The 14,945-nt window shown below is 54.7% G+C and overlaps 1 protein-coding gene across 2 annotated transcripts in view; it reads right to left on the bottom strand.

The window, feature by feature from the left end:
* Positions 1-14,945, bottom strand: part of ACO2 (aconitase 2) — a 41,647-nt gene that overhangs the window by 14,189 nt on the left and 12,513 nt on the right. For both annotated transcript variants that reach the window (XM_002721389.5, XM_070052976.1), the window contains exons 2-3: positions 8,953-9,089; positions 3,190-3,448 (exon numbers count right to left, since the gene is read on the bottom strand). In XM_002721389.5, coding sequence (XP_002721435.3) covers positions 3,190-3,448; positions 8,953-9,089 — 396 coding nt within the window. The remainder of the gene's footprint in view (positions 1-3,189; positions 3,449-8,952; positions 9,090-14,945) is intronic.

Below are 14,945 nucleotides of genomic sequence, written 5' to 3'. Positions count from 1 at the left end.
TAGAGACCTCCTAAAAGTAATTCCTAAAAGGCTTGGGAGGCCTGGAGAGAAAGACGGAGGAGAAAGCACCCCTCGCTTGTCACACCTGGCCTGGAAGGAGTCCCTGCCCTGCCCTGGGTCTCGAGTTTCCTATTTGGGGAAGAACCTGGGCTAAGCAGTCCCTGCCAAGGTGCCCTCTGGCACTCAGGTTCCCATGGCCAACAGTGAAGGGGGTAGGGGAGGTTCCACAGCCCAGCTGACGGGAGGCCAGGGTTCACGTGGAAGACCTGGCAAGCTCCTGGGCAAGTCAGGCTGACCCCAGGGACAAGAGCGACAGGACAGTGGTGGAGCCTGGAGTCTCAAAGGAGGACCCCCGGAGAGTCGTGCTTCACGGCAGGGAAGGGCCGCTGTCAGCTCCCCCAGGCCCCACAACACCCCTTCCTGTGCAGTCCAGACCAGCCATGCAGCCTCTGAGGCCCACCTGGTACCCCCAGGTAGAGGAGTGGCAGGCAAAGAACGGGCCCCGAAGAATCTCTTTAGTTAATAATTAAGATGCTGGCTTTTCCACTTACAAATCAGTCACTACGAAATGGGCACAAAGCAAGGCGCCGTGCTCCTACGTCTGGGTGAGCGTGTGAGGCCACGAGGCCATGAGGCCGCGAGGCCGGGAGGCCGGGAGGCCGGGAGGCCGGCAGCCCGGCAGCCCGGCAGCCCCACAGCCCCACGGCGCTGTTGCAGTCACACTGAGCTCAGCCTAGATTCCACTCTGCCCACGTGACCCGGGCCTCTCTGAGACCCAGCCAGGAGGACCTTTTTCAAATACACATAAAACTGACCACTTCTCTCCCCTGCTTAAACCCTCCCCTGGGTCCTAGGCTGGTGCTCACAGCCCTTACCATGGCCCCCAAGGCCTGGCCTGGTCTCTGCCCACCTCCTGTGTGTGTCTCTTCCACACACAGCACCAGCACGCTATGGGCCCCCTTTTTTAAGAAAAAAAGTTGTTGTTTTTTTTTTTTTGACAGGCAGAGTGGACAGTGAGAGAGAGAGACAGAGAGAAAGGTCTTCCTTTACTATTGGTTCACCCTCCAATGGCCACTGCAGCCGGTGTGCTGCGGCCGGCGCACCACACTGATCCGAAGCCAGGAGCCAGGTGCTTCTCCTGGTCTCCCATGGGGTGCAGGGCCCAAGCACTTGGGCCATCCTCCACTGCACTCCCGGGCCACAGCAGAGAGCTGGCCTGGAAGAGGGGCAACCGGGACAGAATCCGGTGCCCCGATTGGGACTAGAACCCGGTGTGCTGGCGCCGCAAGGCAGAGGATTAGCCTATTGAGCCGCGGCGCCAGCCAACTACGGGCCCCTTTTTAAGTACACAGAACATCAAGTTTCCTCCTGCCTCAGGGCCTTTGCCTAGGTTATTCTTTCTAGAATGTTCTTTCAGCCAATATCAATTTATCTGTTTAGGTCCCAGCCTCTAGGAGGGGCCTTCCAAAACTTCACAGAAAATATGCACTATAAAAAACTATGCATGGGGCAGCTGTCCCCTGGGCTGAAGAGGCCCGGGCTCCAGGCCATGCAAGCCGCTGGCACAGCAGGAACTCCTGTGACCTTAGCAGCACTGCCACTGCTAACACGGAAACTGGCCGCCAGCAGGCAGGACCCTCCCTTCAGCTGGGTGGAAAAGACCACCGTGCACCCAGGACACAGGCTTGGGGGGCCAGGCTGGCCAGAAAGGGCTCGAATGGGAACGCTGCCCCGAGTGTTTCCCATGGGCATGAGAGGCCCTGTGAGCCGTGCTGACCCCGGGAGTCCGAGGACTTTCAATCACACGCCCCACTCCGTGCCAGCCAGGCTGCGGCCCTGCCAGCATTCAGCTCCTGCCAACAGCCCCCCGTGGGGAGTGCCCACTCCCACTGCAAGGACCGAGAGCTAAGAGGCCCAGAGCTGGGAGACACAGGCCTGCTGCTGCCAAGAGTCATACAAAGGCACCGCAGGCAGGCAGGCAGGCAGAGCCCAGGAAAAGGGGCAGGGATTGGATTTTGTAAGGAAGGGGGCAGAATTTAAGGGGAAAATCTCTAGGGTGTGGCAGCCAGCGCTTTGGCTATGAAGCCCAAGTTACTAAGAAAGAGAGGCCCCGAAGCAGGTCAGTCGGTAAGAGAGCACCTGCGTGGGAGCTGGGCTCGGGGTTAACCCAACCACACCTTCACGCAGCTGCAGGACTCGGCTGTGACGCGACGTGGCCCGCCTCGTCCTCAGAGGGTCAGGGTGAGCAGGAAGGAGCACAGACCCTGCTGAGCGACACGTGCGGAGGAGTGCCCCTCACCGCTCTGCAGAACGGAAACCTGGACAGGACAGTGCAGGCGGTGCGGCACCCCAGGGCCGCTCCTCGTCCTCTCTATTGTACCCGAGGGACCTCCACTGGGCTAAGAATAATGACTTTTTTTTTTGTAAGATCTTTACAATGAGTAAGTGGTATTTATAGAATTATGTTTTGAATTTATCTGACGGCAAGGAAGAGAGAAACAGAGAGAGACAGAGAGAGCTCAACTGATAGATCGATCGATCTTCCATCCGCTGGTTCTCTCCCCAAATGCCCTCAATAGCCAGAACTGGGCCAGGCCGAAGTCAGGAGCCAGGAACTCCATCCGTGTTTCCCACACGGTTAGCAGGGGTCCAAGAACTTGGGCCATTGTCCACTGCCTTCCAGGCCCTTGATATGGGATGCCAACGTCACAAGTGGCAGTTTGACCCGCCGCACCACAATGCTGGCCCCTAACAACGTTTTATGACCAGACCGGGGGGGGGGGGGGGGGAGGCAAGTGTCAGGGGCAGTGGTTAAGGCACTGCTTGGCACACTTGCATCCCATATCGGAGTGCCTGCGTTCAAGTCCTAGTCTGCTCCCGGTTCAAACTTGCTGACGATGCAGACCTCGGGAGACAGCCGGTGATGACTCCGGTACTTGAGCTGCTGCCACCCACATGGAAGACCCAGACTGAGCTCTCTGTCCGGCTTCAGTCTCGTCCAGCCCTCTCTGTCTCTCTCTCTGCTTTTCGAATAAATAAAATAAATGGAAAACCAATACCAACCAACCAGAATACACCACAGAACCCCCAGAATTTGGAGGCAATGTCCTGGGTGGGCCTGATGCGAGGGCTTTGCCTCCCATCCCACGTCACACCCACCCACCTGCCCCGACACCACCTTCCACGCACCTTGGCCCGGCGCAGGTCCTTCTCACCCCCGACCTGAGCCTCGATCAGATGGTCACAGTGGATGGTGGAGGGCACAGCCACCTTGGGCAGCCCACTGCTGATGAACTGCAGCATGGCCATCTGCGCCGTGGCGTCCTGCATGGCCACGCGGTCAGGCCGCAGGCGCAGGTAGGTCTTGCCCCGCTCGATCTCCTGGTTGGCTGGGTCATCCAGGTGTCCGTACACAATCTTCTCTGACAGGGTAAGAGGCCGGTTCAGCCTGGGGGGAAGGGAGAGGTGGCCTAGTCCCAGACGTCCTCCTCCTGCCCACCCTCACTGAGCGCGAGGCTGCGGTGGGCAGGGAGAGGGAGCCTGCACCAGGCCTCAAGTCCCACTCGGGTGGAGACGTTTGGTCTTGCTCTCTGTGGCAGCTCCGGCCACGGCACAACCACCGCACAGCCCCAGGCACTCCAAGTTACTGATGACTAAGTGAATGACAATGTCACAGAGCTGGCAGGGTTGGGTCTTCAAAGGATATTTGCTTTTCCAGCACATTACCATTATCTGATAAGCACCTATGAAGTATGTAGCTTACCACTTCTTCACTTGTTCTTGCCATTTAATAAAAGCACCAAGAGGAAGCAGGCTCAGCAGTCACGCGAACGACTCAAGTTCACAGCTCCAGTCTTACCTCGGACCTCTACTCCTCTCTGCCTGTGGCCTTCCCTGTGGACGGGACCAGCCTCCCCGTCACCTAAGCTGCAGTCAGTCCTATGCACACCCCCTACCTCAGATGGTGCCTCCTGGCCACCCTGCAGCTTTTCCCATTAGCACCACTCGCTTGCACCCCACTGAGACAGTGTGGCTGTCAGTTCTCCTGCGCCCCATGTCCCGTGAAGTCCACCCCTCCCTTCCTTATCAGGATCAACATGGCAGTCCAAGCCTGGCCTTTTGGCGGGGTGTGTGTGTGTTGTTCAGCTTCTGCCAGGACTTAAGTGCCTCCTCCTCCCCAGCCTCCCACACATCTGGACGGAGCTCTGGGTGGGCCCAAGAATCCCCGCCCCCTTAAAGTTTCCTGAGGACTCCCTGCTGCGGCCTCCGCCCTCCTGCCAGGCCTCCACCATTCTCAGAGCAGCAGAGTCCCGCCCACACTAACAGGCCTTGCCCTAGCATAGGAGGCCAAGAAAGGGGGTGTCAGACTGGCAGGCCATGCTCTGGGTCTACAGCTGACCCTACACTGAAGCCACTGTGTCACCAGGTAAGACAGCTTCCTCAGGGAGCTCAGCCTGCCCACTCTGCGGTCAGGCGGCCAGGAGGCATCAGCCACACTGACGCACACAGTCCTCTTTGTTTCTAGCCTTGCTCAGCTACAACTGGCCACAATAAACCCCATGTATTTCAAGTGTACCATGTGGTAAGTGTTGACATAGCTGACACCTGTGAAACCAGCACCGTGTTCAAGATACTGAACACACCCGCCTCCCCCAGCAGTTCCCTCTCCCCGCCCCGGACACCACGCCGGTCACTATAGGTCAGTGCTGTCGTGGCTTTCACTTCTAGCTTTGCATTGTCCTGGGCACTTCCCTGCATGTAACTCGCTGTCCCTTCACAAAGCAAGGGGTCCAGGGAAGCACAGAAGTGGAGGAACTCATGCCTAGCTGGCAAAGCCGGTGAGTGGCAGTGCTGGGACGCAAGGGCCGCGGTGTGCTCTGCACGTGAACCTGTCCTGCCTCGCGACACCTTAGACCAGAGCCCACGGCACAGGGAAGGGTCGAATTCCCACTACCCGTCAGCTATACGATTCTGCTGCAAGCTCGGGCTCCAGCCTGGCCTAAGATGATCCAACCCCTTGAAAGTCTGCAATCTCTAAGGCACCAGCTCTGCAGGTAACAGATCAACTGGTGATTCTGAGAATTTCTACAGTTCTGCCCTCAAGAGAGCTCTGAGTGAAAACAGCACTACCTGAGGGACAGCCTGTCTGTCTGCAGCACCTCTGAGGCTGGTGTAGGGTGGTGGCTGCTCGGAACTCAGCCCATCTTTCTGGGCCCCGGGGTTTAAAGATCCAAGGCCTTGGGGGCGGCGCTGTGGCGTAGTGGGTAAAGCTGCCGCCATCTCATGGGCGCTGGCTCGAGACCCAGCTGCTCCACTTCCGATCCAGCTCTCTGCTGTGGCCTGGGAAAGCAGTAGACGATGGCCCAAGTCCTTGGGCCCCTGCACCCACATGGGACACCTGGAAGAAGCTCCTGGCTCCTGGCTTCTGGCTTCAGATTGGCCCAACTCCACCCACTGAGGCCATTTGGGGATTGAACCAGGGGATGGAAGATGTTCTGTCTCTCTTTCTCTCTCTCCCCCTCTGCCTGTGTCTCTCTGTAACTCCACCTTTCAAATAAATAAATGAATCTTTAAAAAATAAATAAATAAAATATCCAAGGCCTTGAAAGCAATGTCTGAAGTTGTACAGAAACCTGACAGGGCCGGCGCTGTGGCACAGCGGGTTAAAGCTCTGGCCTGAAGCACCGGCATCCCATATGGGTGCTGGTTCTGGTCCCAGCTGCTCCTCTTCCGATCCAGCTCTCTGCTGTAGCCTGGGAAAGCAGTGGAAGATGGCCCAGGTCCTTGGGCCCCTGCACCTGCATGGGAGACCCAGAGGAAGCTCCTGGCTCCGGATCGGTGCAGCTCTGGCCGTGTGGCCATCTGGGGAGTGAACCAGCAGATGGAAGACCTCTTTCTTTGTCTCTACCTCTCTCTGTAACTCCTTCAAATAAATAAAATAAATATTAAAAAAAAAAAAAAAAAAAAAAAAAGGCCTGACAGTGACAAAGCCTAATGACAGGTCTGCCACCACATCTCCTTGAGGACACACTGACAATGGTGACCAGGGTCCTCTGTGTCCCCTATTATATCCCTTACTCCTATGTTGCTCAGGACAATGGAGACCTAGTTCCCAAGAACAGAATCATACTCCTGTGGCATGGACTTGGGTTAGAGAAAGAGCCCCCCAGCAAGGGCCCTGGGCCTCTAACAAATTTTTTTTTAATTTATTTAATTGAAAGTCAGAGTTACATAGAGAGAGAGAGAGAGAGCTCTTCCACCCGCAGGTTCACTCCCCAAACAGCCAGAGCTGGGCCAGGCCAAAGCCAGGAGCCAGGAGCCCCATCTGGGTCTCCTAAGTGGGTGGTGGGGGCCTAAACACTTGGGCCATCTTCCACTGCATTCTCAGGCATGTTAGCAGGGAGCGGGATCAGAAGTGGAGCAGCTGGGACTTGAACTGGCACCAATATGGGATGCTGGCACTGCAGAAGGCGGCTTAACTTGCTTCCGCCACAGTGCCAGCCCCTCTAACACATTCTTTCGAATAGACCCTTCTTTTTATAGTACCTCGCCTCTACTTTCTTTATGTCAAGCTTTCTCAGCAATAGCACTATTGCCAATTTGGGCCAGTTTGCTGGGAGACCACCCTGTGTACTGCAAGATGGTTAGCAGTATTCTTGGCTCCACCACTAGGGTAACAATAAACCCCCATTGAGCCCTGAAATCAGAATGAAAAATGTCTTTAGACATTGCCAAATGTCTGAGGGCACAAAATCAACCATTCCCTACCTTGTCAAGACCACTGATCTATGGTAATAATAAAAATGGAATCCTTGTCTACACTAATCAGGGAAATCCCACAGGAGTAACAGTTCGAGTCCCAGCTGTCCCACTTTGATCCAGCTCCCTGCTAATGCACCTGGGAAGCAGCGGACGATTGCTCAAGTGCTCGGGCGTGGCCCCTGCACCCACGTGGGAGACCCAGAGGGAGTTCTGAGCTCCTGGCTATTGCGGTTATCTGGGGAGAGAACCAGTGGATAAAAGATCTGTCCCTGCCTCTCAGGTAGGTGAAAATAAATAAACATTAAAAAAAATTAAAACCTAAAAAGCTCCCAGTGTTTAAAAGGACATTAAAAAAAAAAAAAAAAAGGATCTGTTTGAAAGGCAGAGCGACAGTGAGACAGGAAGAGACAGAAAGAAGTCCTCCATCCGCTGGTTCACTCCCAGATGCCAGCGTCTGTGCCTCCCAGGTGCATCAGCAGGGAGCTGGTGGGAAGGTGGAATAGTCAGAACCCAAACCAGGCGCTCCAACGTGGGACGCAGCATCCAGGCTACAGCTTAACCACTGCTCCACAATGCCCGCCCTAAAGGGCATCATTGTTGCTTAAAGTGAAAGTGAATGGAAAATAATACTCTTTTGTCAAGTTATCTCAAAGCACACTTCTATGTTAAGCTCTCCATCCACACACAATGAAGGGCAAGGTGGAAGTGGGAAGGAAATCCATCATTTTCCGACAGAGCTGTGGTCTGAGAGTGCCAAGAATAAATGGAGCATTGCTTCCCGGAGATGGCACGTGTATAAGGTCCTACGTTGAGGGGACAGTTCTTGGCCCTGACTGCACTTCAGAACCAGCTGGGAAACCACCCAGCGCCTCCCCCACTTGGCTGTCACCCAAGTCCCGGGGGCCCGGTAAGCAGCAGGTTCTGACTTGGCAGCTCTGAGCGGGGTCTGAGATTCTGCAATTCTAACAAGCTCCCTGCAGCCAAAGCTGCTGGCCCATGGACCACATTTTGAAGGGCAAGGCCCAGACCACTTGAATCAGAACTGCTGGGGTTGGGCCCAAGGTTGGCTGCATTGGAAGCTTGCCAGGTGATTCTCCTGTGAAGCCTCAACAAAACCCAGGAAAGCACTAGAACCATCGCTGGGAGGTGCTACAGTCAGACAGACCTGCACTTGAACTTGGGCTGAGTTTGGGCCCAATCACTGAACAGTCGATTGACCTTAGAGCATTTCCCCAGTCAAACACTCGATGTCTGATCTGAAAAATGCAGAAGGGGAGGAACAACCACCTGGAGGGGTTGCTGGGGGCAGGAATAACATCTGAGAGGCAGCTGCTCTTAGGGCTGTCCTCAGTGGGCGGCAGGTTCTTACTATAATTAGGTGCTACCGTGCTAGAGGCTGTTGGGGATACAGACTGAGAGTCTCTACCCTGAAACCTGAAATCAGGATACCAGGAAACAGAAAGCCAAGCGGCAAAAGAGCTTAAGGTAGTGGCTGGGGCACCAGACGAGGTCCCAGCAGCACACGCTGGGTGGCCTCAGGTAAACCGCTTCTCCACCCCCACCTGTTCCCTGGCTACTCAGATCTGTTCTCTTCCAGGGTCACCAGTGTCTCAGAGAAGCCACCAGCTAGGCAAGGACACAGCCCCGTCTAGCAGGTCAACTCCACAGCTGTGCGTAATCAGCCGCCTCATGCTCGCTCCTGTGATACCTCATTCACCCTGCTGGTGGCAGCACCTGGCCCAGGACCGGCACACAGAACAGCAGGCAAAGATGACTATCTTCACCCAATCAGGCCAGGAAGAGACTGCTCAACCCCCACCCTGGCTTCCTCTTGGGGCCCAGGCCCAGGTGAGCCTCACACTGAAGAGGAAAACACATGGTTCTCCAGGCTTTGGGGCTGCTGGCTCCCAGGGGCTGGCCCAGGGCCAGCAGCCCACGCTGAAGAGGAGGGGATGCTCAGCGGACCTGACAGCTTCCCTTTGCCCGTATAGCGAGGCTTCAGTGCTGAGATTCTTCCTGGCACGGAGGGCAGAGGTCCCACCACTGATCCGGAAAGCCCTCCCCAGCAGGGACCTTGGCACCTGAGCACCTGAGCGGATGCCTTCACCGGCTGCTCCCCGGCCGCCTGAAAGGGGGAGGCAGCAGGAGCGGCGCCCTGCGGAGCCGCCCGCCTCCCGCATGCAGCCTTACCGCTTGCGAACAATGTTGATGTTCTTCTCGAGCAGGTCATAGCGGATGTATTCGTTGGGCTCAAAGTGGCTCATGGCCACCTTGGCCCGTTGGCACAGGACAGAGGCCACATGGTACTGCCGCACACCCAGGGCTTTCTGCAAGCAGACAGACAGCAAGGGTCAGTGGCGTGCTCAGGAGGCTCCAGCCCGAGGGACAGCTCAGTTTGCTGAGAAAACTGAGGAGCCAAAGTGTCGGCAGCTACTCAGTGACGGCTTCCTCATCCAAGCAGGATGACATAGCAGCCACGAAGAGCACAACCCGAGGTGGCAAAGCGAGGAACTCATGTAGAACTGCTGGGACCAAAGCCAAGTTCAACCATTTAAGTTGTATCATCTGGGGACACACACCCCTGAGTCCCAGAGGAGAGGAAACAGGGATGTAAGACAACACAGGGGTACTGAGGCGGAATGAGACCACAAGCAAAACTTCTTCTTTGGCTGTGAACACTCCCCAAGTCAGAGCTACTGTTCCACCGACACCATTCCAGGCAGCGGTGCTACCTGTCCAGCAGGCACAGACTTGTGTGAGCAGAGGCAAAGCGCGGCGACGCGGAGCCCACAGCCCCAGGCGCTGCTCTGTCGCCTGCCAGTCCCACCACGTGAATCTGGGCAGGTGATAACAGATCTTGTTATGAAACAGCACCTGGCCGTTATCCACACTCCCAACCAGGAAGGAGCTGCCTGCTGTCCACCAACACCCCGCACAGAGCCTCATCTCTGCTCACTGGTAAGGCAAACGGCCCATCCTGCACCAAGACGCTGACAGTGCCTGTGCAGAGGAAGAAGGCAGGACATTCCAGCAGCAGCTACGGGCACCTCAGGCTCACAGTCGTGGGGGGAGCCCAGCACACAGGGCGGAGTGGCAGAGACCCTGGTTTAAGTCTGGTGCTGCTATTTATTGCCTGAGTGATCTTGGACAACTTACCCTCTCTTCTAAGCACTCTCCTCAGGGGGCCCTTGTGAGGACTGGAGAGGTTACATAAACCCTGAGCAAAGTCTCTCTTCTATTACCAGCCCTGTGCGTTCAGAAGCACACACGGTCCCCCGTGTTCCTCACACAACCAGAACCCGCACAGGCTGTTCTGCAGCTCACTTCTTTCATTCATTAACAAAGACCTCTTTCCAATGTCTACATAGAGACCTCCTTTCTTAAATATTTATTTTTATCTACTTGAAAGGCAAAGTGACAGAAACAGAGAGAGAGAGAAAGAGAGAGAGAGAGAGAGAGAGAGAGGATCTAGCTAGCTAACTAGTGCCTGTCTTCCATCTGCAGGTTCATTCTCCCAAATAGCCATAATTGCCGGAACTAGACCAGGCCAAAGCCAGGAGCCTGGAACTCCACACAGTCCCCTACGTGGGAGGCAGCAGCCCAGGTACTGGAGCCACCAGCCGCTGCCTCCCAGGATGCACTGGCAGGGAGCTGGGCTGGAAGCAGCGCAGTCGGGACTTGAACCAGCACTCTGAGGGTGTGGGCGTCCTAAGTGGGATTAACCTGCTGCACCACAGCACCGCCCCGGTCCTGTCCCCTACGCATGTTTCCACATTCCGCAGCAGCCCAGGCATGCCAGCACCGAGGACAAAGGGATCATCACCAGTCCCACAGCAGCCCACCGCACCGCAGGCACATCACGACCACATACTCTGACATCTCACCTCCCACCTTCCTCATCAACTGCTCGGGAGCCAGGCTCTGCTTTGCACCTGGCCACGTAAACTTGAAGGCAGAACCTGACATTAACCCTGACTTAATTTCATCAATTGTTGACCATCTCCAGCCCTCTGTGGTCTGCAGAAGTCCTGGTCAGTCACCCCGTGTCATGACAGGAGGACCCTCCTAGTGTATCAGCCACACATGCAGTGAGCAGGAATCCTGGCTTGTCCATCCAAGTCACAACACAAACGGGACCTATTCCAGGCCGGCCCTCCCAGGGAGATGTCTGGTCAGGCCAACACTATTCATCTAGCAAAGCTTCCCAGTCCCAGGTTTCACCCCAAACAGAAGCCACCTACCTCAACTGTCAGGAGCCCCTGCCTCTGATCTTAAGGACAGCCTGAAGAACAAGTCAAATACCCCACAGAAACCGACACTCTCACTGATCTACTAGTCCCCCAAAATAAGCGATGTTGGCCTAGCTGTGAGACCGCTCCCCCAGGCCTGTGTTCACACCTGTATAGGAGGAGATATCGGCAATGCTCCTGAGTTCAGAACAGCGATGTGAGATAGAAGGTGCATGAAATGAGGGCCGGCGCTGTGGCACAGCAGGTAAGGCCGTCGCCTGCGGCACCAGCATCCCATGTAGGCGCCAGCTCAAGTGCCAGCTGCTCCACTTTGCTTCAGCTCCCTGCTACCACCCCTGGGAAAGCAGTGGAAGATGGGAGATCTGGATGCAGTCAGTTCCAGGCTCCTGGGTTTGGCATGACCCAGCCCTGGACATTGTGGCCATTTGGGGAATGAACTAGTGAATGCAAGACAGTGCTCTGTAACTCCACCTTTCAAATAAATAAATAGACTATTATGTCTTCAAAATAATAGGGGCTGCCGGCGCCATAGCTCACTAGGCTAATCCTCCGCCTTGCGGCGCCAGCACACTGGGTTCTAGTCCCGGTCGGGGCGCCGGATTCTGTCCCGGTTGCCCCTCTTCCAGGCCAGCTCTCTGCTGTGGCCAGGGAGTGCAGTGGAGGATGGCCCAGGTGCTTGGGCCCTGCACCCCATGGGAGACCAGGATGAGCACCTGGCTCCTGCCATCAGATCAGCGCGGTGCGCCGGCTGCAGCGCACTGGCCGCGGCGGCCATTGGAGGGTGAACCAACGGAAAAGGAAGACCTTTCTCTCTGTCTCTCTCTCTCACTGTCCACTCTGCCTGTCAAAAATAAATAAATAAATAAATAAATAATAAAAAATAATAGGGGCCAGTGCTGTGGCATGGTAGATTAAACCTCCACCTGTGGCACCAGCATCCCACATGGGCACTATTTCATGTCCTGGCTGCCCCTCTTCCAATCCAGCTCTCTGCTGTAGAAGACAGCCCAAGTCCTTGGGCCCCTGCACCTGTGTGGGAGACCTGGAAGAAGCTCCTGGCTCCTGGTTTTGTTCAGCACATCTCTGGCCGTTGCAGCCATTTGGGGAGTAAACCAGCGGATGGAAGACCTCTCTGTCTCTCCCTCTGTCTGTAACTCTGCCTCTCAAATAAATATGTAAAACAATAACTTACCCAGGGTCACAGCAGGTATGTGGCTAGGCAGTCTTCAGTCTATCATACTGTGCTGGGGAAGGGTGACCTCTGTGAGGCAGCACTGGCTCCAAACTTAGGGGCAGCAGAATTCAGGAGATTTGGCCCATCTCAGACAGACTGGAATCAGCACTCATATGGGTACTATGCCACAACGCTGGCCCCATGCACAAGTCATTTATTTTAAAGATTAACTTATTTGAAAGGTACAGAAATGGAATGGGGGGGAGGGAGGAGAGAGAGGAGAAGTGGAGAGGAGAGAGAGAGAGATTACGTTCACTCTCCCATCTGCTGGTTCACTCCCCAAAAGTCCAAAATGGCCAGGAGCCAGGAACTCCATCTGGGTCTCCCATGTGGGTGGCAGGAACCCAAGTTCTTAAGCCATCATCTGCTGCCTCCCAGGCACATCAGCAGGGAGCTGGATGGAAGCAGAGTAGTTAAGACTTGAACCACGCACTCCGATGTGGGATGCTGGCAGTATCTTAACCCTCTGAGCCACAACACTGCCCCGGGCAAGTAATTTAACTTTCCCAAGCCTTAGTTTGGCCATAGAGAAAATGGAGATAAACTTCATAGCGTGACTATCAAATGTAATAGTCTACATAGAGGCCGGTGCCACGGCTCACTAGGCTAATCCTCCGCCTGCGGTGCTGGCGCCCCAGGTTCTAGCCCTGATTGGGGTGCCAGATTCTGTCCTGGTTGCTCCTCTTCCAGTCCAGCTCTCTGCTGTGGCCAGGGAAGGCAGTGGAGGATGGCCCAAGTGTTTGGGCCCTGCACCCGTATGGGAGACCAGGAAGAAGCACCTGGCTCCTGGCTTTGGATCGGTGCAGCACCAGCCATAGTGGCCATTTGAGGGGTGAACCAACGGCAAAAGGAAGACCTTTCTCTCTCTCTCTAACTCTGCCTGTCAAAAAAAAAAAAAAAAAAAAAAAAGTCTACATAGAGTGTTTTGGCAGAGAGCCTAACGTGTTACAAGGGGTCATTTTCCTTCAGAGAGAGGTACATAATTAGAAGTGGTGACTTTTGTCCCTTTTCTGGCTCATGCGGGAAGCCAGGAAACTGCACACACTGTCTCACAGGCTCTGGGTTGATTAAAATCTTAAATAGACTTAGCTCATCTGGGCTTGGCATTCCTGACCCCCTCTGAGGTATTCTAGCAGCTCTGTGGTATTTCTCCTTGGTTACTGGCCCTCCTGCTAACTTTGGACAAGTCATTCTGAAAACCTAAGCTGATTTCTTTAAGGGCCCCCTCTTCTCTCCTTCAGATGATTTGTAATTTGTTAGAAGTTGCCTTGGAAAGTCTCCCACGCCTCTGAAACTCCCTCTGCTCATGGAACCCTGCGAGTGAAACTCACCTACCTGGTCTCTGAACAATTCCACATCTGCCTTCCTCAGGAGCACAATCTGGTAGACCTCCTTTGGCCTGTACAAATCCTAAAGGGACCGCCACGGGGGCCTCGGCACTGTCCCACTTCCCCACAGTCCTCCAGCCCTAGCCAACCACTAATCTATTTTCTGTCTATAAACTTGCCTGTTGTGGACACTTCATACAAATGGAATCCTACACCACGCAGTCCTTGGAGACACTCCTTCCACTCGGCATGATGTTTCGAATACTACAGCATCTACCCACCCTCACTCATGCAGTGTATTTTTTTCTTTAAGATTTATTTATTTGTTTCAAAGGCAGAGTTAGAGAAAGAGAACAAGATCTTCCATCTGCTGGTTCACTCCCCAACTAGCCGCAATGGCTGGAGCTGGGCCGATCGGAAACCAGGAGCCAGGAGCCTCCTCCGGGTCTCCTACATGGGTGGCAGGGGCCCAAGTACTTGGTCCATCCTCTACTGCTTTCCCAGTCACATAAGCAGGGAGATGGACTGGAAGTGAAGCAGCTAGGACTCGAACTGGCACCCTCATGGAATGCCACAGCACCAGCCCCATGTCTGTTTTTTTTTTTTTTTTTTGGGGGGGGGGGGGACAGGCAGAGTTAGACAGTGAGAGAGACAGAGAGAAAGGTCTTCCTTTTGTTGGTTCACCCCCCAAATGGCTGCTATGGCCGGCACTGCGCCAATCCGAAGCCAGGAGCCAGGTGCTTCCTCCTGGTCTCCCATGCGGGTGCAGGGCCCAAGCACCTGGGCCATCCTCCACTGCACTCTCGGGCCACAGCAGAGAGCTGGACTGGAACAGGAGCAACCAGGACAGAATCCGGCACCCCAACCGGTCTAGAACCCCAGGGTGCCAGCGCCGCAGGCGGAGGATTAGCCTAGTGAGCCGTGGCGCCGGCCTCATGTCTGTTTCTTAACGACTAAATTCTCCATGCCTAAACACCAAGTCTGACGATACAGAAGGTGCTACATAAATATCACTTAGCTAAATGAAGAAATGGTGCTTCTACCTACTAGTTCTTCCTTACTAAGCAGGGTTAAAGACAGCAAATTCCGTTAACCTTGTGAGAGCAATTAACAGACAAATTAATGATTTACCAGTCTTAGAAGCTTTTGGTTAGAGTACAAAAAGGCTCAACATTTTTCAAAGACAATTAGGCAATACCTATTAAAATGGAAAGTGCTTGTACCCTCTAACCAGCTCTCCCGCTTCCAAGAAGCTATCTTATCAAAATACTGACATAAATGAGCAGACAGAAAGGCAAGGACATTATCTGCAGCATTTTTTTTTTTAAAGAACTCAATTGTTCAGAAATGGGGCATTAAGTTCTGGCTCAC

This window comes from Oryctolagus cuniculus, chromosome 11 (genome assembly GCF_964237555.1).
Source record: "Oryctolagus cuniculus chromosome 11, mOryCun1.1, whole genome shotgun sequence".
Taxonomy (NCBI): domain Eukaryota; kingdom Metazoa; phylum Chordata; class Mammalia; order Lagomorpha; family Leporidae; genus Oryctolagus; species Oryctolagus cuniculus.
The sequence above is the reverse complement of the archived record's forward strand: the minus strand, read 5'-3'. Positions and strand labels throughout refer to the sequence as shown.